This window comes from Botryllus schlosseri, chromosome 7 (genome assembly GCF_051294905.1).
Source record: "Botryllus schlosseri isolate E-star chromosome 7, Bs_hap1, whole genome shotgun sequence".
In the NCBI taxonomy this organism is placed as follows: domain Eukaryota; kingdom Metazoa; phylum Chordata; class Ascidiacea; order Stolidobranchia; family Styelidae; genus Botryllus; species Botryllus schlosseri.
In genome coordinates, this window is record NC_137242.1 from 2,497,995 (window position 1) to 2,525,835 (window position 27,841).

Sequence of the window (27,841 nt, forward strand, 5' to 3'; positions counted from 1 at the left end):
ACACTGTACCATTTCGTTCGGTTCCATACAAGTGATACCGCAAGTTTCTATATTTGTGATAACAAATTAAATTTCATTCGTAAAGTGGGTTTCTACGATCCGTCGTCTCCGAGCTAGGCCTGTCAGGGAGCCTCGTACATCTCTCGGTGCCTCAACAACTTCTTGTGGGATGACACGAACATCAGTTTCATTGTTGATGATGCACCTAAATTTGAAGGGAGTTAAGCGCTTGATATTAAAAAAATCGAGTAATATATTACCTGTGCTTTCTGGCATAGTTGTATAACACTGCTGTTAACATCAATCACAGTCATTGATGTGTCGCCGTAGACCCAGTGATAAGCAGGGGAACACCCTCTTCCACACTTCAAAAGTCCTCTATAGTTGTTCTGGAGGATATTAGAACCTTGTTCAGCAGCTGTTTGTCGTAAAATCGTGTGGCCTCATTGGCTGCGACTTCACCTTGTGGGAATTTGATGTATGCTGAAGCTGAGCTTTTATGAGCTATGGCAATACTGTCCAGCTTCACCAATCCACCAACCAACGGTGAGCTGGGAGACATGTTCCAGTTCCCCAACAACAACTTGAAAGCTTCCTGTGGCGTAAAAGCGCAAAACAAGGAACTTTAACAACGGCGGCAGGGGCAGGCCTTTGTTGGATGGGCTGGTAAGGTCATGTAGGATCTCCATAATCCACTAACACCGGCTTTCGTAAGCCTATAGCGATCAGAACACAGTTCCTCAGTGATGTATTCCACTGGATTATCAAAATCTGTAAGGTACTTCCGTACTTGCTGCAGCCTGTTTCCATCCACTTGCTTGTAATATTCTAACATATCTATGTCAATAGCTATTTTATCTGGAAGGAATGAAACACGTACCGTATACCTATCTGTCAATATGGAATCGGTGTCTCGTGCACACCAAAGATTCTACTAACTGTCCTCACGGTGTGATACTGCACACCAAATATATTACGCTAAACGTACCTGGATTCCAACCCGGCATCTTAACAGTTCAAACCGAGCGAGCGCACAGCGCACAGTTGCGAATGATGCCAGACGTGTCGAGTAAGACTCGAAACTGAGCAAAGCTAGAAAATGTCTTTGAATACCAAGGAGCTACTCCAATGGAGTTGAACTCCGCCTTTACTCCGTCGAGCAAGCCTTGAGTTTGAGTTCGAGGCGTCTCTTTGAATACGGGCCTCTGTCTCGCTTGATTACTGATTCTTTGATATTTTCTGGTTTCTTGATATCTGCTCGAGTGTGGATTGTTATTGTTTTGAATCGATATTCGGCTGGACTCTGGTTCAAGACAATTCCGTTGTGTAGTACACTTTCAAAGAGTGTTTCAATCACCGCGAATGGTTTGAACAGATACAAGAACAAGGAAGGGGAAATTAAACGGCAGGAACATGGTTTGTAAGTCTGCGTGGAACAATAAATTTGCTTTCTCAGATACAAATAAAAATCCGATGCGACATATTTGTCGAAGATCAGTTGCCGTAGAATTGAAGCATAAATTTATACCACGTCTGAAATTATACGTATCGCCTGATATTAGAAAAACAGGTGCAAACCCACCAATCATATTCCCACCAATCCATATTTCGTGGCATTGTTACAAATGTCGACGATGTTACAGACGCATGGTTCAAAATTGCTTGGAATATCGCAAAATGCATGAAATTTGCCAGAGAAGGTGTATTTCAATAAAACCTAAACATATTGTGCGAATATCTGCTGCTTCCGGAACTTAACAGCAAGGACAACATCACCTGACAAATGTTGTAGCTACATTTGTCTGATGGAACCGTGACCAGAAGAGTAACCGCAATGTCAGTCTATCTTTCATCGCATGTTCTGAAATACGCTGCTGCGTAGAGTACTTTAGCCTAGCATCGGACGAATCCACTGACTTCACAGACATTGCATAGCAAATTATCTGGATGCTTCTTATCAGAGTGGAAATGGTAGCAGGGTAAACGCGGCGAGGGCCGAGCGAAAAACATCAATTTGACAACGTTGACTCATATCTGAATGGCGAGTGGCGCAGGGCTCCAGCCATGGAAGGAAAGGAGTAGGGTTGATAGGTTTGTTCTGAAATGACTCGAATGCCAGACTTCTCATATCACCGGGAGCTCAAAGTGACAACGGCCTCTGTAACGAAAAAGCTACCGTAATTATATACTTCCTCGCTCACGCATGGAAACAGAGAGTTCTGTTCTCTGGTGAAAGGGTTTGTGAAGGTGCATATACCGACTTGGCAACTAATGCAATGCACTCTCAATGACGGGATATATTTGCGCCGCTGGAAAATATTATTCTCACAAAAACAGCAACCGCAAACTTACGAACACTGTCCATTAATGCTTTAGAATGCAGAAAATGTACTAAACGCCCGTATACGACTGGCAAATAGGCTACAGTAGCCTAAATTTAATAGTAGCCCACAAATACATGGGAATAATGTTTTGCGGCCCGCGACGCATTTTTCTGTTGAAATGCGGCCCGTTTTGCAAGGGAAGTTGAGAACCCCTGGCATACGTTGTCGTAAACTATAGTATAGTAAAGTAATTCAATAGCAAAATGTCTATATCTGTTCTGTGTTCTTAACTTAACCAAACCCTTGTTTTATTGAAATTGAATTCGCAAATAGTTTATATAGTCCTCAACCATTGGCGCAGGCTCGAATTGTATCATATCAATTTGCAAAAGGGTAATGTAATGCATCTTATCAATTCGTTGCTCTATTCTCTATTTTGTCTGGTACTATAAACTGAGGCTGTGCAATTACTTACGTAGTTTAGTAGTTCTACTTGTATGTGAGCGATACAGCGCCTTACTTGCGTGTATATTTAACTCTATATTCGTTCATCGGTTCAAAATCAATGACCACACAGTCTGTATTTCAGACAGCTAGCAAAATACAATGACGTAATCACGCCTCATACCTCGAAAAGGCAATTTGACTTGAATTGTGACTTGACTCGTGACTTGACTTGACTTGACTCGACTTGACTCGAGTCACCCCCGAAAATGGACTGACTTGACTTGACTCGAGTCACCTTCGAAAATCGATTGACTTGACTTGACTCGAGTCAAAATGTGCAATGACTCGAATTGACTCGTGACTCGAAGGTAGTGACTTGATCCCAACACTGGCTCTTTGACATTTTTTTAACTTTGTATTTAATTTTACCGATATTGCAGCAAACTGTTAGTAAATTTTCATAACGGCCACAATAATTATTCACGTGGCAGCATAAACATGTATTTGAGACGTCAAGACCGTGGCGTATCCAGGGTTAAGGGCTCGTTAAGGGCTCTCAAGTTTAAGTTGCTGTAGCGCCAGCGACCAATATCCCTCGCGAATTCGATGTACCCGACATCGCGTGCTGCGTAATCCTGGATTGCACGATACGTTGGTCGATCATAAATAATAGCAGACATGGGGACGCCTATATGACAATCTAGTATTCAAAAACCACATTGTATTCCTAATCTAAGCCGAGAAATGAACTGCATTGGAAGTGACATTCCAATTACAAATTCAAATTACAAACAACGCCTCGCGATCCACGTTCTTGATTGGTAAGTAGCTTTCCAGTACTGCTGTTAAAATGTAAGCGTGTAGTACAACGTTCATGTTACCGCCGAATACTGAGAATTGAGAAGTCGATCAATACATATATTTTCGGAATCAGTGCTATAGTTATAGCATATTAATATCAGTTATGATAAATTCTGAGCTATATTTGCGATGAATTGCGCTATCACAGGATGATTATTAGCCTACGAGTTTTGACAGAGAAAATATTGCGCCCACGACGAATCCCATGTAGTGAGTTCGAAATAATACTACCATGACGTCACGAATTTTCAATTGTGACGTAACAATTGACCCACATGTATGGCTCTTTGGGGGTTACAGTGGAAAATATAGGGCCAACAAACAAGGTTCTTCAGACGAAAAAGGTTCCCGACCACTGCACTATACTAACGACAACGTAAGCTGCGATCATTTTGTTTGCGGTCAATTTATTTGTGATGTAACAATGGAGGTTCAGTGAGAAGTACAGTACAATCAAGGAATGGCTGGTTGATCTCACTAGTGATGCCGGCGTATCGCAAACAATCCTAACATACTTAAGATTCGGTGGTTTAATCGACAATGTGTACTTGATGACTTGAAATTAACTCGTAAATTTTTCTTCGAGTCTCGAGTCAATCCACATTTTTGGAGGGCCGAGTCAAGTCGAGTCAAATCATTTTTGGAAAGCGACTCGAGTCAAGTCCAGTCATACAAAAAAGTTGACTCGAGTCAGTCTCGATTCAAGTCATGACTCGAGTCATGATTGCTATGTAATATAATTGATATCCTTACCCTCAATGCTGGAAATGGCAAAAGCGAGTAGCAATACAGTTATGCGCAAATTCATCTAATAGCGCAGTCTTTGTACGACCTCAGATCCTGTATCCTATGCTGCAGCAACAAATTGTAAAATTCTGGATCTGAAGCTTAACCAGTTTATATCTGCTAGTTTTCGATACCTTGAGGGTGTCTCGTATAACTAAGTCGTTTCGACACGTTCTTATCTGTTCATTGCATCGCAATTTTGTGGTGTATATTTAACTGATAAACATTGCAAATAAACCGAACCGACTAAATTATCGTTTTAAAACATGTTCAGAAGCCACAATGTTTGATCTGATATCAGAGCGTTGGAGCTGTACATGTACAGCCTATAATCCGGGCTTCGGGCGCAGGCATACTCCTGATAACTAGACTATTGATCATGTATTCATGTCATTACCAAAGTCATATTAAATCTGCGTTAAGATTTACCTTCGAATATTGGAACAGATCAATAAAAACTTGAATAATGAATAATGTGTCATAGCAATAGTAATGTCCAAGCGCCGAAGAACCATTGGTGTTACAGCTGAGGAGCGTACCACTACTTTACTCGTCACCTTCAATTGGCGATAATACCAAGGATAAAGAGATCTTAGATGACGCAGGATGTAAGAATATCAATGGTTGCCATAAACCGACCTGCTTAGATAGTCAATTAGTTATATACGCTACGAAAGGTAAGTTACGACCTTTCGATAAGTTGCTATTTCCCTAAACATTTTGATAGTTTGTTGCGTATGTGGTTGTACCAAGTCAGGTAGTTCCGAGTCACAAGTCCTTCTCTGATTGTAACGTTTGACCCGACTCAACTCGAGTCATTTTTATTTTATCACCCATTCGGTCCGAGTTCGTGTAATTTTACTGAAGGTCGCTCCCCAGTTCAAATCGGAATTTTCAGTCACGAGAGCTGGGCAAAATCGAGTACCTGAGTGATTCGATTCTGAATCACGTGTTATGCTTCGAGTCGAGTCGAGTAATCGAGTATCACTCATCATGACGTCATAACGGAATGCAATACGTCAAAGTTCAAACATGTACCGTTTATGCCACCATAAAGAATATAATGCCTCTTATACATCACATAAATGATACTTTGGTATTTTTTCGACCATACCACTTTCATTCCACTTGGTGACAATACTGTGGGATAATCATGAGTTCGGAAATGTGCTACGTCCAGTAACCTTCGTAGTCTTGTACTGTGTGTTTCGTAAGCTACGATACGGCCAATTAAGGTTTGAAGGTTTCAACAGTGAAAATTAGTATCGAAACTATAATTCTCGTTGATAAATTACTTTTCAGTGGCGAGAAGCGTATAATTTTAGTACTTGGAAAAAATAGTCTTTTACTACTCGACTCGAATCATAAAAATTAATACTCGATTCAGATTCAAGTACTCGAATCATTGTGCCCATCCCTGGTCACGAATCATCAATGGGTCATCTTTTACCATCATAAACTGGTACTGTGACGTAGTAGGTATTCTTCCACCGCATGGTAACTTTTGAAAGTGATGCGACGGTGAAGGTTGATGAGTAGTTTTAGAACGAGTTTTAAGATCTCAAATCTAAAAAGAGATATGTGATAGTTAAATACTGTCGATTACTTTAAAATACCAAGGATATGTATCCCTGTAAAATACCATGCTTCAAACTGGCGACGCAGGCCGCACAAAATGATCTCGCGGGCCGCATATTTAAGACCGATTCTCTAAATCGAAACCGTCGATTAAGACACCACATTGTGCATTGGCGTATACAATATAGGGAAAACACATATAATTGGCCGAACTATCCTTCTCAGAGTTCCCATAATGTATGCTTGTGCAAGTGCATGTGCAGTTGTTCACGCATCATCAGAAAAGGGAGTCCATATGAATTTCAGCTCATATGATATCAACCGCCGCCGGTTGAAGTCAATATTGAAGAGTCTACGGACTCTCTGGAGTATCCCTGAGTCATACATTCAGCTGTCTGTGCGCGTGAGATTGGAAGTTCAGGAGGGATTTTGGGTGGGCACGCCGGCCACGCTGAGCATGTAAACTATTCATGAAATTAATAGTGTCGTCACCGATCATCCAAGGCAGCGGCCATGTCGATAACAATGTGATATAGCTCGCTGAGTGCATGAGAAGTCATGGGCATGGGGATAAATATAACCATGTTGTCGGTTTGTCCTTAATCTCAGCAAGAGGTAGGGAGAGTGGGGATAGGAAATTGCAAAGTATTTGTCCGAATGATGCGCTATTTCTACAATCGGCTATTTCGGTAGTGACGTTTTGATTGCGAGTTATCTCTGCTGATTGAGCACGTTTATTTAGCCGTCCACTGCTCATGAGCATGAAGCGATCTCATAAGATGTTTCTCGGATGACTTTGACGGCTTTGGTGACACTGGTATATCGAGACTCGAGACTATACTTATACTTCGTTCAACTGCATCGTTAATGTATGGGCCTACTATTGATTTGCACGGATGCTCGTTTTGGAAGATGTTGGCATATGCTATCAAACTAGCTATCTATAAAGAAATGTATTTCGGAAATTGAGACTGAAGAGTGTTATTACGATTATTTAGAGCAGTGGTTCCCAACATTTTTCGACTCATCGCCCCCTTATCAAGCTCGACACAAATTTTCGCCGCCCAAATTTACGGATCCGTAAACGAGGCCATATAATCGGGAAATTTATTCACCTAACTCTGATCGCTGGTGAATTGACCGAAAACCGGGTCACTTTTCCGAGTGGGTGCTCAGAAAACCGGTTGAGTTGAACTTTTTTCGCGTCATATGCAGATTGCAGAATAAGCCGTCTTCACGTGCATATTTTGACCGTGTTAAATATATCTCACTGGAAGTTCTAACGTTTTCGCTCCCTATCGCCCCTGTCGCCCCCTTTGCTATGCTCGTTGTTCGCCTCTTGTTTCTCAAAATCGCCCGCGATGTTTATATAGCTCAGTGGTTGGGAACCACTGATTTAGACAGTGCGCAGAATTTCACCTTCGCTATGAGCCAATGCTTGTGGAGAGGATATTCTCCGTTGTCACTTCAGTCAAAACGAAAGCAAGAAACCGCATGCAGCTACAACTTCTGGATGCTATTATCAGCAGCGCATGGAGGGAACTTGACTCACAATCCGTCTAAGCACTCTAGTTGGAAGCAAGAAGGCATTAATTCTTTCAAAGCTCGGAAAGGGATCAACAAATATCCAGGCGAATCATGGCCTACATTTTCAGTTGATGGAGCTTACTCATTTCCAGTAGACTGTTATGGTTATGGTATACATTACTGGTAATTTCCTCTCAATAATCAGTATCAGTTTATTAATATTTTCATCATTTCAAAACACCACAAAACGGCGATGCAATGAAAATATAGGAAGGTGTCGAAACGAATTGGAGTAGTCTTTGAAATCAGACACCCACCTTGGCCTAGGTCATTGGTTTTCGACCTTTTTATCGTCGCTAACAGCTTTTTACCCGTCATGGACACCCGCGGACCTCCAAAGTTCTAGTTCAAATTTAGCTCAATTATCGTGCAACAGTCATCCGTCTTGTGCCAATATTGGCTGTAGGCTAGTGATAAACAGCAGCAAAATGTCTTTTCTTGAAAATAACATCATACTATTAAATTGGATAGACTTTTATCTGAAAGCGATATCTGTAGCTGCATTTCTTGAAATACGTGACCGTGTCTCGAAAATCCTCGCCTTCGGTTTTATATGAACGAGTGCCGAAAATCCATTTTCAAGGTATGCGGTCGCGAATGTAATAATAACACGTAACGCTTCCGACGAGACTTTTGGGTATGATCGCAACATATATTGCACTATAGAACACTATGAGGGCACGAAAATTGAGAAACATACTATTTAATGAACATATGACGTCCGGCCTAGTCATTTCTATCATGCAGCTCATCTGTAAGTTATTTCGGAAAACTGGTTATGTATATTACACGAGAAAATGCAAACATTTTGAAGTCACCCAGATTGACCTGCACTACTCCGACTTTTTTCCCCACAAAACTCAACAAAACGTCCATTCTGTTAATGTGAGTCCTAAAGTATTAGCAGCGATGAATTAAAACTGCCTCGTGATTACCCTAATTTAAAGAAATACAAATTAGGTTATCAAACATTCTGCAAATTTAGAGGTTTCGCGGTTGAGAACCACTGGCCTAGGCGAAGTAGAGAAGAAGCATGCACATTGCACACTGAATTCTGAACTGAAGTAAAGAAGAGGTTATAAAAGACAAACGACAAAATGAGGTGGCATGTGGCGGAAGGCGAGATCGATGTTAGGTTTTTTGTTTTGCTTTTGAAGTATTCATGGTGTTTGTCGACTGCTATGGTCATTATTCGACATTAGGTCGACATTCTTCTTAGTTTCCGTAACTGCCGACTTATAGCACGGCCCACCTCTAGGCTTTTGTAAGACACCGCTGACGCGGATGAGGCGGCGAGGAGGAGCGTAGAGGTAAACCTCCAACACTTATGTATCGAAATTCGGAAAGTCGACCACGGTCGGACTCGAACCCTCACCCATTGGTGTTGCAGCCGCGGATTATACCACTGCGCTATCTCGCCACACATCGATGTTAGGTCGTGGTCCGGTAATCCTGAAGGCTGACTAGTATTCATTTAGAAGAAATTGCTTGTATTTCGACTTGAATGCGTATGCTCGACGACTGTCGGACAATGTCCTAGAAGGTGTGGACTAGCAATGAGTGGACTGTCCAGTCCTAGTCCAGTCCTGAAAATATCCAATTCAGTCCAATTCCATCTTGATCCAAAAATGTTTTTCAAATTAGCAGTCCAGCTCCATCCAAAATCAAAAAAAAAAAAATTTCGGAATACACGTGTCGGAGGAAGAATATCGCTCCCACCGTAACGAACTTGTTGACTGACACGCATATTCTTCCATACGTTGTGGAATTCGTTCTCGCAACAAAGCCATATAGGCTACTTGAGTTTATATTTTGTAATGTAATACCCACCCCTAGAGAATGAGTTTCAATCTCACGCATAGACACGCTCCAATCCGTGACGAAAATCTGGCTCACGAATTATTGTGAGTACGGCAACGTGGCTTGTGGGGCTTATGGGCGCAAGACAATTTAATTTGGAGGAGGAGAATCTGCATTTACTCTTCTAGTCTTGAGAATATAAAGTGTTTGGAATGTTTGAAAAATTGAGTACGAAAGTGTAACATTGAAAACGTCTTTGCGACCCACCTGAAATAGCTTCGCGACCCACTGATTGAGAAGCACTGCCCTCGACTAAGGAAGGTATGACGTAGGCATTTTGGATTTATGACCACGATATAACTCTGAGTTAGATTCTGTTTGTGTTGCATGCCTCTAATTTACATGCTGCAGGCCAGTGGTTCTTAACCTCGCCTCCAGAACGCCCCCCCCCCCCCAAGGGGCGATTTGGATTTTAAAGGGGGCGGAAAGGCTCAGGGGCGATATGGGGGGCGCTGAAGCAAGATGGCTTCGCAGTAGATGGTGTAGTACAGCAAAACATATCAGTAACGAGTTTTCAGAGCAAATTAACATTCGACAAAACGTGTCAAATCTCGAAATGTTTTGACGATGTTTGCTATATATATGCTCTCTCAAGAATTAAACATAGATCTCTAAAGGAACTATATTTTAAGAAACACTTTTCTAAACATCAAAATAATCCACGTGAAACATGGAGATCGGTAAATCGTATTATCAACAGAAAATCCAACTCTCAGGCACCTAACAAAATAAAAGATTTTGTTTCTGATCAAATGGTCTCTGATCAGTCCCGGATGACTGAGATCTTTAATAGTTTCTTTTCTATACCATCGGCTCAAAACTCTCAGAGTGTTGCTCGAATGAAGATGTCGATCACCATCATATTTTTGGAAAACGTCCAAGTAGGGGAGATGTGGTACCGATGGATCACTGAGACCGAAAATACTTGAAAAATTCTACATGATAATTCCATGATTACACTCCGTGAATTTGTCTACAATTACATGCTGACAGAATATTTCCTCATATGCAAAAAAATCCAACCTGCGGCAGGTATGGGGTCTGTGACGAATGATTTACGTTTTAGGGGGTGTAAAGTAAATTTGGATCGACATTTGCATTTTTCTATATCACCTTTCAGACTAACAAACCCGCCATAATTTTTGATGTGAAGTGTAGGGCTTGTATCAGGGTATATAATAGAACATATTTTTTGAATCAATACCATACTCGAGTGGACTATATTCAAGTCAATTACAATATTTATGGGGTGGGGGACCTATGGTACCATAGCCAAATCAAGCAAAATAGATAGACCAACTAATCACTCAACAACAGAAACTCGCATACATATATATAGGCTGAAAATCATAGTTACCTGTGGTGTTTTATCGCTATTACGAGGTATTTGAAAGTCACAATGTCGATTTGTGGGTAACATGTATGTGGCATTAATTTTGTAAGTTTAGGCGTAAATCAAAACATGATTTTATGCCAACATTTGAGTTGATATAATCTATTTTATTCTTGAAGGTCGCGACGAAACATTCTTCATTGGCTTGCTGTAGCTTAGCTTATAGTACACAACAAAACAAGTTAACAAATTTGAGATTTTTAGCGCATGTCTCATAGGTCCCATGGTCGTGTGCCTTTGGACCCACCGGGTGGGGACCGATGACACGTTCGAGCAACAAACTTTAAACGTTTATAAATATTTTTTGAAAAGGCGGATATTCATGTAATGTCCGCGATAGGTAGAGCTTGTATCGAAGTGTTGAGACAGCAAAAGATCCGCTATTCTCGGCTGAAGATCTGAGGACCAGAGATCATTTTGCAATTTTTTATCCATCGGTACCATATCTCCCCTACATCATTCTATCTTCAACCAACGTCACCAAATGAAGTCATAAGTGTTCTATCTACACTGAAAGACAATAAAGCTCAAGGTCACGATCAACTACCTGTCATTATCGTCAAACACATAGCAATACACCTGGCAGATACCATCGCTATATCATTCAATTTCTTATTTTCTCCACGGATATTTCCTGATTACTTGAAGATTGCACGTGTGATACCTGTATTTAAATGTGCGGACAACACAACGCAAGTAACTATCGACCCATTTCGATATTGTCACCGTTTGCCACTCTGCTTGAGAAAATATTATTTGAGAGACTTAACAGTTATCTTAATAAAATGAATCTCTTAAACTCAAATCAATATGGTTTTAGAGCTAACCACACAACCTCTCAAGCTATATTACAGGTTACCTCAAGTATATATGAGCTCATTGACTCTAAAAATGTTGCCACTGGCATGTTTTTAGATCTGAAAAAGGCATTCGACTGTGTCAATCATTCCAAACTAGTTGATAAACTTGAATTCTATGGTATACGTGGAGTTGCAAAAATGTATTTCGAATCTTACTTAAATAATAGGAAGCAATTTGTTCATATTGGAACAACGCGTTCACGATTACTACCCATACAGACTGGTGTACCTAATAGATCAGTTCTCGGGCCCCTGCTGTTCATAATTTACATCAATGATATTGGTCATTTATTTGACGATGACATCACGCTGTTTGCTGATGACACCAGCCTAGTTGTACCTGGTAAAAATTTATCTGATACAATTGACAACATTAACACTAAGCTATCGACAGTGTCAAAATGGATGGCATCTAACCAACTTCAGCTCAATGCCTCCAAAACCGAAACTCTCGTGTTTCATACACAAGTGAATCGCAGTAAAATTATAGTAAATAACGCACATCTTCATCATCATCATCATTGGTTTATTAGCAATTTCATCAGTTCAATACACCAAAAAAAATGCGATACAATGAATAGACAGGAAGATGTCGAAGCGACTTGGATTTGTCAATGGAATCAGACACCCACCTTAGCCTATAGGCGTAGTAAAGAGGAGGCATGCACACTGAATGAAAGTAAAGAATACAGTATAGAAAAAGAAAGCGACAAGAATAGGGCGGCATGTCATGGGAAGCGAGATCGATAGGTCAGTAGTGGTCCGGTAATCTTGACGATGTACTGTATTTATTTAATAGTAATTGCTTGTATTTCGACTTGAATGTGGACTGGACATGCTCGTCGACTGTCGGATGGCCGGCGGGATACTGTTCCACACATCAGGTCCGGCATATTTTATAGAGCGATGATCTTTTCGGTCGATCATATGATATTTGGACGACGTGGAGGCGCGTGTGTTGTAGCCTACTTGTGCGCTTTTGATTCCGAAGTAAAGAAATCATTGAAATATTCGGGGCAACGACCGCAGTGGAACTGATACATAAACTTGGCGATTTCTAGTTTCCGCATATCTTCTATATTTAGGACGCTGAATCTCTTCAGCAGCGACTTGTTGGATGGGCAACCAGGCCCCTTTGGGGCTCTAGCTATGATCTTGATACACATAAAACTGTTAAATATCTTGGCATTATCATTGATGATAAACTCCGATGGTCTGATCATATCAACAATATAAAAACTAAAATCTCGCGTGGTGTCGGGGCTCTCTATCGCCTTAAAAATTCAATTCCTCATCAAACTCTTAGATCAGTCTACTATGCCTTAATTCGCTGCTATCTCATTTATGGGATCCTAGTTCGGGGACCTGCTGCGAAAAAAAAATCGGCAGAAATTGCAAGTTTTGCAAAACTGAGCCATACGAATTCTCTGTCGGAAATCTAGATATGAAAATTGTAATAGCATGTATCGAAGCGTTAGAATATTGAAAGTGAAAGACATTTTCAAATTTGAGGTAATGAAATTAATGCATAGCTATAATCATGGTGAACTGCCACTATATTTTGATAATCTGTTCAAGATACCTTCAGATACCCATCAACATCATACCAGATTTTCTTCTAACTTGTCCCTGTCTGTGCAACACCACTCTACCAGAACAAGTCTAGTACAAAATTCAATCAGTTTTATTGGTGTCAATATTTGGAATAAGCTGCCACCTAATCTCCGCAATTTAGACTCTTGTGCTTTTAAAAAACAATGTTTTCATTCTTTCATCTCTAACTACCGCTAAATTGTATTTGCATTGTATTTCGAATTGGTCCATGATACTGTGTCTTATTTTTCCTTTCGTTCGTTAGTTTATTTTAATTTTATTTTTTATTTATTAGTTATTGACTGTGAAAATTGCTCCTGTCCCGGGTGGCTCGGCTCTGAAGAGCCATATCGAGCCTCCCGTCTACCTTGCATGTCGCATTTCACTGTTACATTTTTGTAGTGTTATGTTGATATGTAATAGGGTGGAGTAAATGACTTTTTTTTCGAATCAAAAAAAGGGCTTCCTCAATCCTGACAAATGACCTAAAACTTCAATAAAAAGTGACTTGAGGGTATTACCCCTATTTTCCAGCCGGCAACCCCCATTTCTGCGCGTGGGGGGTAAAATGGCCCATCTCGGCAACCGCTGGTCGTAGAGTCATGATATATAGCTCAAAATCTGCGGAAGCATCATGTTTCTATCTGTCTTAAGAAGAAAGTTTTCTCTATTGTGAACAAAAAATGAGTTATAGCCAAAAAAAAAATATATATATGCACATTTTTGTTGAAATTCAGCATTTATTCTGACGAATTGTGATCTGTCATCAGTTTTTGTGACACTAAAAGTAACACACTGACAATACCGAATATTGGGCCCATAATACAAATATATTCACAACACAGTCCTTTTAAATCGGTTCAAAACATCATAATGAAACACCCACATTTAACGACTTTTGAAAATGCGTTTTTGTGTCAAATTTTTTCATCAGTTTACGAGACTTAATTTTGTGGCAATTGAGAGGCCATCCCGTCTTAGAAATCTCGAAACTTGTGCTGATGCTTCTGTTACGAGCTTTACATGTCGTTCCACTGTTTGATTGTGGCATGGATGAAACAAAATCAGAGGCTTCTCGCGACATTCTTGCAACTCTGCATCAGTTAAGTGCTCAATCGCTGGAGGAAGTTGTTGATAAGGTTCAATATCAACCAACTCGTGGTATGCCTTTACTTCCAAGTTCAACTTTGGGACACAGAATAAACGAATAGGACCCCAGTTCAATTGGTTGGAACTTCTATGACTGTCAATGTACACAAGTGAATTTTGTTCAGTGGCATGTTTTAGAAACGCAAGCACCTTGGTCACACCTTTATTTCGTATGTCTTCATTATCATCTACCAGCAGTGCAATCATAATATTTTCGGGGTGTGCGAAATAACCGTTTCTTATAACCACATTCAAAGCAATTTTCCGAACGTTTCGGTCAGAGAAATTCAAAACCTATTGAATCAAGTTGAAGAAGTTTCTGGATCCATGTGTTATATGTTTGTTTCGCTTGATCTCAAACCAAGTCGGAAAATATACTTCAAGGTAAAAACGAACCAGAATCTCCAGGTTCAAAGGCGGTTCATCAACTGTTACATAATATCGTAAAACTCTGCACTGCATCCTAAAGTTAGCCATCTTGAATGCACAACTGGTCCAACCTCCAAATAAGCCAGATCATCATCAGCATTTCCTTGAATAATTGCCCAGCACATTTATAACCATATAACTGGTCCTTACTTAAGTCATTCACAATTTCCGATGGGAGCTTTATAAAGGCCATAAGTGGTGGCGAGAGCTTTTTGAATTGAGTAACTGGCTAACAAGATACACTTCCAAGCAGTTTTTTTCCAATTGGGTGTGACCAAGGTGCTGGCGATTCGAAAACATGCCACTGAACAAAATTCACTTATGGACATTGAGAGTCATAGCAGTTCCAACCAATTGAACTGCAGTCCTATTTGGTTATTCTTTGTCCCAAAGTTGAACTTGGAAGCAAAGTCATACCACCGAGTTGGTTGATATTGAATCTTATCAACAACTTCCTCCAGCGATTGAGCACTTAACTGATGCAGAGTTGGAAGAATGCCGCGAGAAGCTTCTGATTTTGTTTCATCCATGCCACAATCAAACAGTGGAACGACATGTAAAGCTCGTAACAGAAGCATCAGCACAAGTTTCGGGATTTCAAAGACGAGATGACCTCATTGGCCAAAAAATTAAGTCTCGTAAACTGATATAAAAACTTGACACAAGAATGCATTTTCAATAAGTCGTTAAATGTGAGTGTTTCATTATGATGTTTTGAACCGATTTTAAAAGGACTGTGTTGTGAATATATTTGTATTATGGGCCCAATATTCGGTATTGTCAGTGTGTTACTTTTCTTTTCAAAAAAACTGATGACAGATCACAATTCGTCAGAATAAATGCTGAATTTCAACAAAAATGTGCGTATATATTGTTTTTTGACTATAACTCATTTTGTGTTCACAATAGAGAAAACTTTCTTCTTAAGACAGATAGAAACATGATGCTGCCGCAGATTATGAGCTATATATCATGACTCTACGACCAGCGGTTGCCGAGATGGGCCATTTTACCCCCCCCCCCCCCCCCCCCACGGGAAGAAATTGGGGGGTTGCCGGCTGGAAAATGGGGGCAATACCCTGAAGTCACTTTTTATTGAAGTTTTAGGTCATTTGTCAGGATTGAGGAAGCCCTTTTTTTTCACTCCACCCTAATATGTAATGTATACGAATAAAGATTCTCTCTCTCTCTCTCTCTCTCTGACGATTTCAACAAGTTAATTACTTTTGTTTTGCGCTACGCGCGAATTAGCGTTGCCAAATGTTTGATTATTGGTGACCCTTCCCCTACGAAAAAATACGCATTATTTATCGAAAATAGAAATAGGCATTTCGGCGTCGGCCATTACCACGCCACGATGGACGAAGACATATGAAGTTTCGGCCAATACGGGCTCCGAGAAGTGTGCCAAAACATCGGCTGCGAAAAACCTTTGCTGAAAAGAATTGCCCTAATCTTGACCGTAAATGTCGATATAAATACCGGTATGACTTATTGTCCATAGGTGCTTAAATGGCTCATGCCGAATTATCATGTCGTGATAATCTGAGCCCCAAAGGACAAATAACATCCATCAAATGAAATTATTAGCCATTGAAGAAATACCAATTTTGAATCGTGGGCTTATTTTAGTTTAGTACCTTTATGCGATTTCAATATCTTTTGATTATATAGCCAGCGGCTATAGGAGGTCACAAAATAACAACATGCAACGAAGTAACTGTACAAACGGGCCCGCCCGAATATGTTTAATTATGAGATACGTGCACTACATTTTCCAGGACAACAGCTTATTCAACGCTACCGGTGAATCTTATTACGTCGGCGGAGAGGATAAAACATTATATGCAATGACCATATTCTTGACCAGTTCATTCATACATTATAAAAAACTTTCGCGCCTAAAACTTTGCTCAACATCGAAATCACACGACGCGGAGTTCTTGGGGGGAAGGCTCACAGAAGTGCTGCTATGTCCCTGCTTCTTACCCATTGTTTTTTATTACAGCTAGTCCTTAAAATATGGGGTGGGGGCGCTAGAGCACGGAAACTTTTGAAAGGGGGCGCTGGAGGAAAAAAGGTTAAGAACCACTGCTGTAGGCCAAGGTGGGTGTTTGCGATTGCGCATTCATTTGATGACGTTTTTAAAGGAATCAGTTCGCAATTTACCTGTCCTTATTTGTGTTCGGTTTTTCTAATCATTGTAATGATGCGATTTTAGTGGTTTTGATTGTTTGACTACTGTTTTAAATTGTATTTTCGCTTGTGCTATTAATTGCCCTCATTACCGTTGTTTCGAACTCCATTCCATCGAGCAACGGACGAGCAAGTACTAGTGCAAATCTGGCTTGTATTAGCATCTTAGTATTCTCAAAGAAAAATCCGAAGTTCACATTGTTTATTATTCGATTTGGTTTGCTTGATTGTGATTGAACATGACTGATACGCAAGGTTTGCCGAGTCCAAAAGCAGATTTAGTGCAGCACACAGGACTCTATACGCCTGGTAAATCGGGACTCATTGACATTGGAGTGTCGCGTCGAAACAGTGGGTGTCTGAATAAAAGACTACTCTAATTCGTTTCGGCATCCTGATGATGATGTTGTCCTATTGTACACCGAGCTTGTTCGTTTCGCACGATACAGTTCTCTTGTAACATTTGAAGGAAAACTGGAAATTTGATTAGAATTATTGGCATAATTATTGGCATATTGGCATTAGAATTGGCATAGAATCATTTCACATATTAGATTAGCATTATATTACCGGCTTCTCTCTAATTCAGTGGTTCTCAACGTTTTTGTCTTCGCGGACCCCTTTTGCACCGTCACGGAACCCCGCGTACCCCCGTAAGTTTTATTTCAAATTTTGCCCTATTATCGTGTAACCGTCATCTGTCCTGTGCAAATATTAACTTTAGACTAGTGATAAGCAGCAAAAATGACTTTTCTTGAAAATAACATCGAACTACATGTAAATATTGGGTCGAAATTCGCGGTCATGTCCTAAAAATCCGCGCCTTCGATTTAATTTATATCAACGAGTGCCGAAAATCCATTTCCACAAAGACAGATGGTGGCGAATGCAATATTACCGCGTAACAATTCGACGACAGCTTTGGGTATGATCGCAACATATATGCCACCAAAATTGAAGAACATATTTTTTAATGAACGCCAGGCCTAATCGTTTTCATGCAGCAGTTCACCTTGAAGTTATTCCAGAATGACAATTTTGTATATCACTTGTGAAAATGGACTCCGTGACGAGGATTCAAACCATTTATTGGGACAGATTAGGGAAAATGCAGGAATTTCCATTTTAAACGAATTTTTACTGATTTGCTATGACTGACAACTTCAAATACAAAATGTTTTGCAAACATTTCGAAGTCACTTATTTTACCACGAACCCAAACAAATCAGCCCTAAACTAAAGGCCAATATGTTTGTATCATAGGCAATTGGCAATTTGACAATTGAAATGAGTTTGCCCAGTTAGGGTCTTTCATCTCAGACGACGATGTTGTTGATGTGAGTCCTGAAGTTTTAGAAGTTATGAAGCAAAAATGCCTCTTGATATCCCTAATTAAAAATGTAAATTAGTCATTACTCATTTTGCAAATTTTGAAGTTTCGCGGACCCCCAGAAATGCGTCGCAGACCCCCGGTTGAGAGGCGCTGCTCTAATTAGTGCAATGGAATATACTATAGTAAGAATATAACATTATCGAGGTTAAATATAACAATGAAAGTTCAATCGAGTCTCTGAAGTAATTTAATTTTTTATTACGCATTTTATCAATATTTCTACTACGTCTCTTGAGCCTTTCGCGGGCCGCGCAAATCAGTGTTGCGGACCGCATGCGCCCCGTGGGCCGTAGTTTGCCCACCCCTGGTCTAATTTGACAACTAGAATTATCGTGCTCTCCAAGTGTGCTCGGACGAGACAGATTGCAGAATAGTTTACCGCCATACAACTAGAGTTGCATCTAAAACAAACGGTGATTTCTGAAAGTTGTATAATTAGGGAATAATTGTGTAGAAAAACATGTAGCATGAGCCTACGGGCGATTTGCACCCAATATAATTGACAAAATATGAAACAATAGAAATCATGTTGTAAACAAGGGCATTGTTTTAAACATGTTTGTTTTAAATTGAGTTTTGTTGTAAATGCAACGCTACATCACTCTTCGAATTAGGACTAGCTGCCTGACTTATAAACCCTTCTTGCGCTGCACCTTATCACACACTTAGTAATTGAAACCATAGCCAGTCGATCATATATAGCCACAATAAACGTGTATTTCAAAATTCGTATGCTTCCTTTAATGATTGTGTCTACACAAACTCATGTAGGTACTGTCGGTTTCGCCGGTACCGTCGGTACTGTCGGTTTTGCCGGTACTCGTTTCTTTATTTTTTGAATCCAAACTTCGAGTTTGGGCTCGGTTGTGCCGGCCGGAGGTTCGTACCTTGCGCAAATCCAGAATTTCCTAATGAATCTTTTACCCATTTTCCTCAATTGGAACGAAAATTGTTTTGCCTGTTTATCGCAGTATTCTGTGGTCGTGTTACCACTGTACTCTCGGACGTAGTAGGATTTTTCCGGACGCTTGAAAGACGAAACGGCCGTATTTTCATTTAGAGGGGCCCACTTATTGACGGGTATCGGGAGATAGAACTGGGTCACGTATCGAACTGGACATGGTACTGGTGTTGTCATTGGAGTAGTCGTTCCTTTTGTGGTAGACATTGTCGTCTTCGCACCTTTCGGTTTATTTCTGCGTTGCCACCTCTTGTTGTTTCGTTTCTTGGGTTTCTTTGGAATCGACGTCGGTTTTTTAGGTTTCGGTTTAGGTTGAGGCCGGCCGTCCACCACAATCATGATCGGATACGTTAATTTGTAGACATTGTTCAAGTAATTGAAACCGTTAAAAAAAAAATGGAGATCCATATAACCTTCCCGAGTTGCGTCCATTCCTGTTCGGCAGTCCTTGCGAGATTTTGTGATCCAATGCTTCGGATACGTACGCACTTGAAATGAACCGTCCTCCGGCTGATCGCCGTCCAGATGCCATTTCAAATGATTGCTAAGCTGTTTTTCGCTAAACAGATCCCTCCATTCTGGAGTAAATTCCTCAGTATTTTCTGCTTCGGATTCGCTCGGCGACATCATTGCTGGCGTAGGAGCCATAGTAGCCCTAGTAGTCGTCCCTGCAATCACGCCAATGCATGCGAGCATTGACACGACTATCATTTGAGACTTCATATAGCTGGCTTCACACTTGCAAACGATGTTGTAGTTGTATATCGCACAATAAGCCTAATACTCCCAGCATTCAGTCAAAAGACTGGTTTGACAGTAAGCCTCCGGGTGTATTTATGATCTGCATCAACTATTTCGGCTTTTTTACTTCAGCACTAGCGGTCAAGTTCTCTTTTACAAGGATTTCATAAGGATATTGCGCAGCGGTAGTAAATGCACGCCAAATGCGACAATCATATACAAACATTCTACTCTGCTCAGTACGGACACTTTAGTTCCCGCACTTTTTGTCTGAAATAAGCAGAAATCAATTGCTCGTTTCATAGTCATGCGTAAAGGCATACAACACATTAAAATACTGATGTGCTGTTGGGTAATAAATGAATTGCAGCCGCTACACTGTAGTGATTGGCACTGATCTCATAAAATGCACAAGAGTTATACCGTCACGTTATAGTTATATTGTGCTCGAATGCTCGATAAATACTGTATACAGGCCACTGCTGTGTATAGGCAGGCTACTGTATTACTGTGTAAAGTGTATCACGCACATAGGGTTGAAATGTAGTAATGCATCAAATACAGTGTTAAGACATATGCAGTAACGGAATGGTATTAACGTTGATGAAAGCTTTTAGCTGGACAGAAAATCGGAATATAGCTAACAACGGCACTACGCTAACTGAAGGCTATAAATCCACAAAACACAATGCTTCGGTGGGCCCGTCCATATTGATTTCCTTTAATACTAAAACAACGATCAGAAGATGTGTGTCAACGCTTGAGTTACCAAAGTTGAGAAAGGTCTGAATCACCTGAAATCGGTGTCATTACATGACAAATTCCTCAACAGACTATAGGACAGTTTGATTTGATAAGATCGTCACCGAGGTTGCGTAACACGCGCGCGCATGAAATTGTTCACAAGAGATCAGGAACGTGGTAATTGACAATGCCTGACTCGCTGGTAACTTACAATACGGGCTCGCGCGGACTTGTCAACACAAGGTTGTATAATCGGCATTTACGCATGTACTATGTTTAGTGTATTACTAAAACCTGATGAATTGCAGTGCTATATTAGTAAATTTCAAATTAATCCAAACCCAAACTTACACTTTTTCAGTCAGTTCGGCACTTTTACGAACAATTTGGCTATTAGAGCCTTACCGCAGTTGGTGATCCAGCTGCTAATTGTGTCATGTCTAGGGCAAGTTTTTGTTGCAGTCAAATCCGTGGAAAATTTCATTTATTTTTCACAAAAGCTGCAGTAAAAAGTTGCATTTATTTTTCACGAAGGTTGCACTAAAAAGTTGCATTTATGGAGAAGTTCCTTGAAATTATTAGGATATGAGATACTCGAATCGATCCGTAAGGCACTGTAGCAAAACACAGTGCTAACGACTTGAAAAAATCAGTCGCCTGAAAAAATTGACCCAGTGAAAATATAATTTTCAGCGGCCTAGCCTGAAGTTACGTCAAATCAGAAAGAACCTCAAATTTAAACGACAGTGAAAAAATCTATTTACATATAGTGCCAAATATTTGCATGGAAAAGTTGGTTGCATTAAAAATCGAAAATGTTACAAAAAGTTGCACGAAAAAAATGGAGAAAAGTTGGGTTGCAATATAAGAATCCGCCAAACAGCCTAAAACACCATTCCACATAACTTCTGAGTATTTAGGAAGCTGGCGGAAGCTGTAAAAAAAAGTTGCAAAAGTTGCAGAAACTTGCCCTAGTCATATCCTAACGATAGGAATTGCGAGCCTGTATCCGAATTAAGCGGAGAATTGTCCGAATTGACCAGAGTTTATCACATGCAATTTTCACTTTTGTTACATTGCCGGGCATTTTGGTCGAATAAAGCGACTTTCTGGGTTTTCCCGTATCCGAATTGAGCGGAAAGACCTCACATTCGACATCGATCAGACCATTGGTATTGATTCGCGATCTTTTCCCCTTGTGGTTCCATTCCACTGACATTGAAGGCGAAGTTTCCCTCTTATGATTAAAGTAAGGCCTCCATGTTCATTATTCACTATAGAAAGAGGGGTACGACGGCATTGCAGAGATACCCAAAGTTTTTCGATAACGGGCCGCACACGTTTTACAAGCAACCGCTTTCAACAGTCGCTGTACTGTAGTATTGGAAAGTCGTCACTTTCGGTTCTGGCAACATGCGATAAATGTGGCATGTTTTTTCACCGATCAGGCAGATGTTGACTGAAAAAAGAATGGCGAGTGATGACACTTTCTCTAGAGGCTATTGATGTCATCGATTTGTCACGACTGTTTATCGCCTAGCAGCAACATAGCCGAGAGACTGTCGCGAGTCGCGCTTTCGGCACCTCTATTCTTGCAGCTACAATTATACATATACAATTGAATAATATATTCATATTGAAATAGCCCGAATCTTTCCGGCTGCCACTCCTCAATAGTAATTGTCAGCGACTTAAGGACGTTGAATATATCAACAACGGTATCTCGCTTGTTACGATTGATGCAATTCTACATATGCGTTATACATCTCGAGCGCGCGTGACTCCAGATCGCCGAATAACCCCGGGTTTAGAACCTCTGGATTGGGCTATGCATTTTTATCGAACTAATTCACGTGAATTATGTTTCTATCATGAAAACAATTACAATTCTAGAGATCGGCGAGTATATGTCAATGTAATTTAGTATGCCTGAAGTAAACTAGTCGTCTTATGCTGTGCCTTATTTCTTTCCATCCAGTGTGCTGTGCATTGTGCATGCCTCTTATTTACATCGCCCAGGTCCAGGAGGTGTCTGATTTCAACGACTACTCCATGTCGCATCGACACCTTCTTATCTTTTCATTGTATCGCAGTCTTGTGATGTTATGAAATGATGAAAATTTTTAATAAACTGATACCGATACTATGACACTGATCCACAGACTTCGACAAGTAATCTGGTAACAAATTTTCGCCTTACGCAACGAAATACTCAGCAATCGAGATGAGAAATCTGTTCCGGAACTCATAGCTGATCGGATACAACTCACGTTCTTTATGTAAGCTGTTGAGTCACCAATGAGAAAGGTAATTAATCAATATTTTAAACCACAAATTTCGATCGCAGTTTTAAGCGATTAAGTTGCAAATATCAATACCGAATCGGTAGACCACATATTTCAATATACTTGCATACTGATTATTCAACTGAACAAAACTGTCCTTTGAAATTTTATCAAGTTTGACCAAGTAAAAGAACCCCAAATGCACCTGAAGGTATCGAAATCTTATTCAGACACTGTATAAAATGCTTTGGAATGCTTTCGTAATCTAGCCTATACTTATCCATGTGTTTGTTAGTATATCAGTATTTTCGCTAATGCTACTGCTGCAGAATTGCAGATCTTCCAGCGTCACTTATTAATTTTTGTTTCTCATTTTCAGACACTTGTGATAAATCGGTATTGCGATCTGATGGCTCCGGTTCAGAAACCTAAATGTATATTTTTACATTTTTTATCAGTAGTTCGGGCTAAATCAAGATTAGAATCCAATTAGATGACTTCTCGAAGTACGCTTGACGCTAAACTTGACCTTTATGATAAGTAGATTAGATCATAAACGATCCAAAATTATAATCTTAATACCGTCAATTTTGGTAACATGAAGCCGTGTCAGGACTAAATTTACATCCGTTTGGAACGTTACACTTGCCCTATGGCTGCGATTAAACTAACTTGGGCTCACCATCATCCATTTCAATATCACGTATAGACTACAACACAAATGCTCTGTGGTTGTGTTACAAATGACGAAATTTTTTTCGTGATAGTTTCACGAATATCCTTCACCATATTGTACAACGTATAGTTATTTACGTCTTCCACGAGGTGAAATTACAATTGACTATATGTCTTGTATAGAACTCAACAATTCTGAACACAACTGATTTACAAGTCGTTTTATATTCTGGTTATCATCCCAGCGTTGGAAATGTGTAATAATAAAATCAGACACGCTGTATTATGGGCTATAGCCTACATGTATCTTCATTAGGCATATATGTATAGATTATAGGGTTGCATTTAAAACAAGAGGTGTTTTAAAACATTGAAAACATTGCTGTTGTCTTCGTCAAAAGTTGTATAATTATGTCAAAATTGTGCAGATACTTTCGAAAAAACATGTAGGATGAGCCTTAGGATGACTTGTACTAGATATAGCCGACGGTTTTGGAACCCTCGAAATCATCGTCGGTTCAACAGCTGCAGCATGTATAGCTATATATCACTTGAACTGAAGGGATGTTCTGATGATGATGACCGTACCGACCGTAAGAATGCTACATGCCGATGTAGTCCTGGTCAACGATATTGTTTGGTCCGTTTGATACAGCGGTCAAAAACCTCGTTCGTCAAAGGAGCCATATTGACCCTATATTTTCAATTCAATCAGAGGGTCATGCTCTAAAAATTCTTGAATTTTGTTTTAAATGTAACTTGAGGAATCCAACTTTGATAAAAACAGATTTGGTGCACAAAATTCCAGTTGGATTGAATATTCCAAACGAAAACATTGTGGTTATTGCATGTCATTGCGTTGTAGCTACATGTGGTCTAATTAGTCATTCCAAACGTCTTGATCTGTGCATGTGCGACTACTCCTATATCCACTACCGGAGGTGGTTAGTAAAGATGTTGGCTGCTTCGATTTATTCATTCAAGTTCGCATATACTTGAATTATATTTACTCAAATGGCTCTGTTTTAGGACTATAACTTAATTTTTTTTTATACAAAATTAATTGCTTTAGACGCTTTGAATTTTGAAAAGTAGAAAGTAGCTTTGGGATGTGTTTGCATTGCTTTGTGATCACAGAATTTGCGTCATCGAGAAAGGGCGTTCCTTCTCCCATTGATACACTTTGGGGTCGACTTATATCAACATCTACCAACCTATATAGTTTGTACTAACAAAAGGAGTTGGTGTCTTATCTAAAAAAATAGCCTACATCAAGCCATCTGTTCGTCTCGATTACTCGAACTTTCGTCGGCGATACGGTTGTTGTTCTTTCCAATTCTCTACTATATAGTTGCAGACGACTATACCTCTGACGAGTGTCAGCCGAAAATATCCGGATTTATTCCAATGTATTATTCAATTGTATATTAAAGTTCTACCCTCGAATAAACTCTGCATATATATACTATCTATGCAGTGTAAACACACCTATATAGAGTAAAAATAGTATACAGAAAGTCTTCAGGGGCTGAAAGACTGTTTTCGGCTGCTCAAAGTTCTCAACAAAACACCAGGAAATTGAACGTTACAAGCTTTTCGCTGTAGGCAGAAAACTTCTATGTAACATTCTGTTCTACGAGACGGACGGACTTTGTTTCGCCATAATCAGTCATCTTGTGTTAAAACGGACGAAGTATACTGTTTGGTGTTTCTTATGTCGTATAACCTAACGATAAGAATTGCGAACCTGTGTCCGAATAAATCGATATTTTTACGCGGAATATTGACGCTTTTTTCTCTTTCCTGAGCATTTAGGCCGAATAAAGTGGTTTTCCGGGTTAGACACCTAGCGTCGCATTTAAAACAAACATATTTAAAACATGGCACTTACACGTTTTGAATTTTTGTTTTTATCTATGACGTCATGAATCCCTAATTGTGCCCTAATTGACGAGAAAGGCTCCCGATTATTGTCATTTTCACCGAACTTTCACCGAACTATTATAAACCGTGACTACAACCTTATGCAGCATTTTTACGGTCAGCGGTAATCATCATCAGAACACCCATCTCGTAACAATGAGCTAGATCTACGTAGTATAACTGTAAAATCGACGACGATTTTGAGGGTCCCATCCACTCCACATGGTATACATAGACTATATTGGGTGCAAATAGTCCGGAGGCTCACATTACATGCTTTTTAGAAAGGATTTACACAATCATAGAATAATTATACAACGTTGATGGAAAAACCATTTTTTTAAATGCTGGCGCTGTTTTACAACCCCATTTGTCTTAAATGCAGTCCTAATAGTATACGGTGTCCTAATTAGGAGGAGTTTATTGTATGTTATTCAATTGTATACTGAAGTTATATTGTTATATACCTATAAGATTCTCTCCAGTAAGAGTACTGGATATTTCGTAAAAACGTAAGCATGTAGTCACCTTCTGACTGCTATGAATTTATCAGATGAAATCTTACAGTATCGGAAATCAAGTCGCCTGTCGGAAATACAATGATCTCTGCAGTATAGATTAACGGTTCACGATCTGACATATCGACTTCGCCTACCGAAACATGTCACTTCATTTTTATCGCTTGTCTTTTTTGTTATCTTGTATTACATTCTATACAGTGTGTGACTGTGCCTGTGCATGCTTTTTATTTACATCGCTTGGGCCTGATTTCAAAGACTGCTCCAAGTCATGGTTTCGACACCTTCCTATGTCTTTTCATGGTACCGCAGTCTTGTGGTGTTTTGAAATGATGGAATCATTAATAAACTGATACTGATTTTCATGTTTTAGTGGGATGATGGTTGTTTGATTGAAAGATTACTCCAAATCGTTTCGACTCCTTTCCTATCTTTTGTTCTATCGCTGTCTTGTGGTGTTTTTAAATGATAGAATTTCTATATAAACGAAATGTGTGTCAAGGGTGAATATTATGACAGGCAGACTTGGAAACTGTAGATAATTCTATAGTGGTAAAATTAGACTAATTTGAGATAAACGTAATCTAATTCAATCTCATTTGTGATAGGTTTCTTTGTCTAATTTTAATTCTAATCTACTTTGCGAAATCGATTCTCCAAATTTCAATTCAAATCTAATTTCTGGTTTTCCTGAATAGGCGATACAGGAAAATTGTACAATGCTAAACGAAACAAGCATGTTGTACACACATTTGCCATATTCATGCTTAGGAAAATGAAATCTGAATTGATACGAACAGGAGTTCATTAAATTTTCAAGTTTTCGCGAATCCCGTTTGAAAAAAACTGTGTGACTATAATTCTAATCTAATTTAAAAACAAAAGACGGTGTAGCTACAATTCTAATTCTAATCTCATTTGAAATAGCTGAAAATTATCTATTTGTACAAATCTGCATGATGCCCGGTAGGCTAGGCCTACACATTATGTACGCATTTCGGCAACACATTTATTAAAATTTTGATGGATTGAAAATACCACAGGAACCGCGATATACAATGAAACGATTGATGAAGTCTATAACAATAGTCCACAGCATGACTTCAATTTCCACGAATATCAATCTACAAAGCAATGAAATAATGCTTCTTTGACTCATGGATTTTCTAACCGCAGCAACCTAATAATTAGACCTTTGATTGTTCACTGACTGCTGTATTCGCAGTGGCATTTGACACTCGTATTTTTCAGAGATTCGGTACAAATATAACGTTTGCTGCACCGGGTATAATTTTCCAGAAATAAATAGATCTAACTTCCAACAAATTTACCTCCAAATAGTTACACTTCACCAATGCATCGTACAATCATTCAAAGAATTAATGATTACATATGTGGTTGCATTTTAATCGGATGTCTTTCATTATCGCAGTCAGCAGACCATTATCATTAAAATAAACCTTTCAAATATACTGACGCAATGTTTAATTACAATTCGGCATCTCGTCGCTGCGTTTACGAATGATGACATCAATTTT

The 27,841-nt window shown here is 39.6% G+C and overlaps 1 protein-coding gene and 2 long non-coding RNA genes across 3 annotated transcripts in view; all 3 read right to left on the reverse strand.

Annotated features, from left to right (window-relative positions):
• The window catches only part of LOC145442288 (uncharacterized), a 43,966-nt gene extending 31,122 nt beyond the window's left edge, over positions 1-12,844 (reverse strand). Inside the window, exon 1 of the long non-coding RNA XR_013916012.1 lies at positions 12,199-12,844. This is a non-coding gene — a long non-coding RNA (uncharacterized LOC145442288). The remainder of the gene's footprint in view (positions 1-12,198) is intronic.
• Positions 36-2,538, reverse strand: LOC145442286 (uncharacterized). The gene is made up of 2 exons (XR_013916010.1): positions 261-2,538; positions 36-205 (listed from the first exon to the last, which is right to left on the reverse strand). It is a non-coding gene; the product is annotated as an uncharacterized LOC145442286 (long non-coding RNA).
• A 6,309-nt stretch (positions 12,845-19,153) lies between the features above and the next one.
• On the reverse strand, positions 19,154-20,238 carry LOC145443533 (uncharacterized). The gene has a single exon (XM_080321487.1). It carries the CDS (start codon positions 20,138-20,140, stop codon positions 19,220-19,222), a length of 921 nt encoding a protein of 306 aa, XP_080177613.1. The 5' UTR covers positions 20,141-20,238; the 3' UTR covers positions 19,154-19,219.
• Between the last annotated feature and the right edge of the window lie 7,603 nt (positions 20,239-27,841).

Excerpts from the sequence above, each read along its gene's own strand:
- LOC145443533 (XM_080321487.1), bottom strand. The coding sequence starts at position 20,140 with ATGAAGTCTCAAATGATAGTCGTGTCAATGCTCGCATGCATTGGCGTG.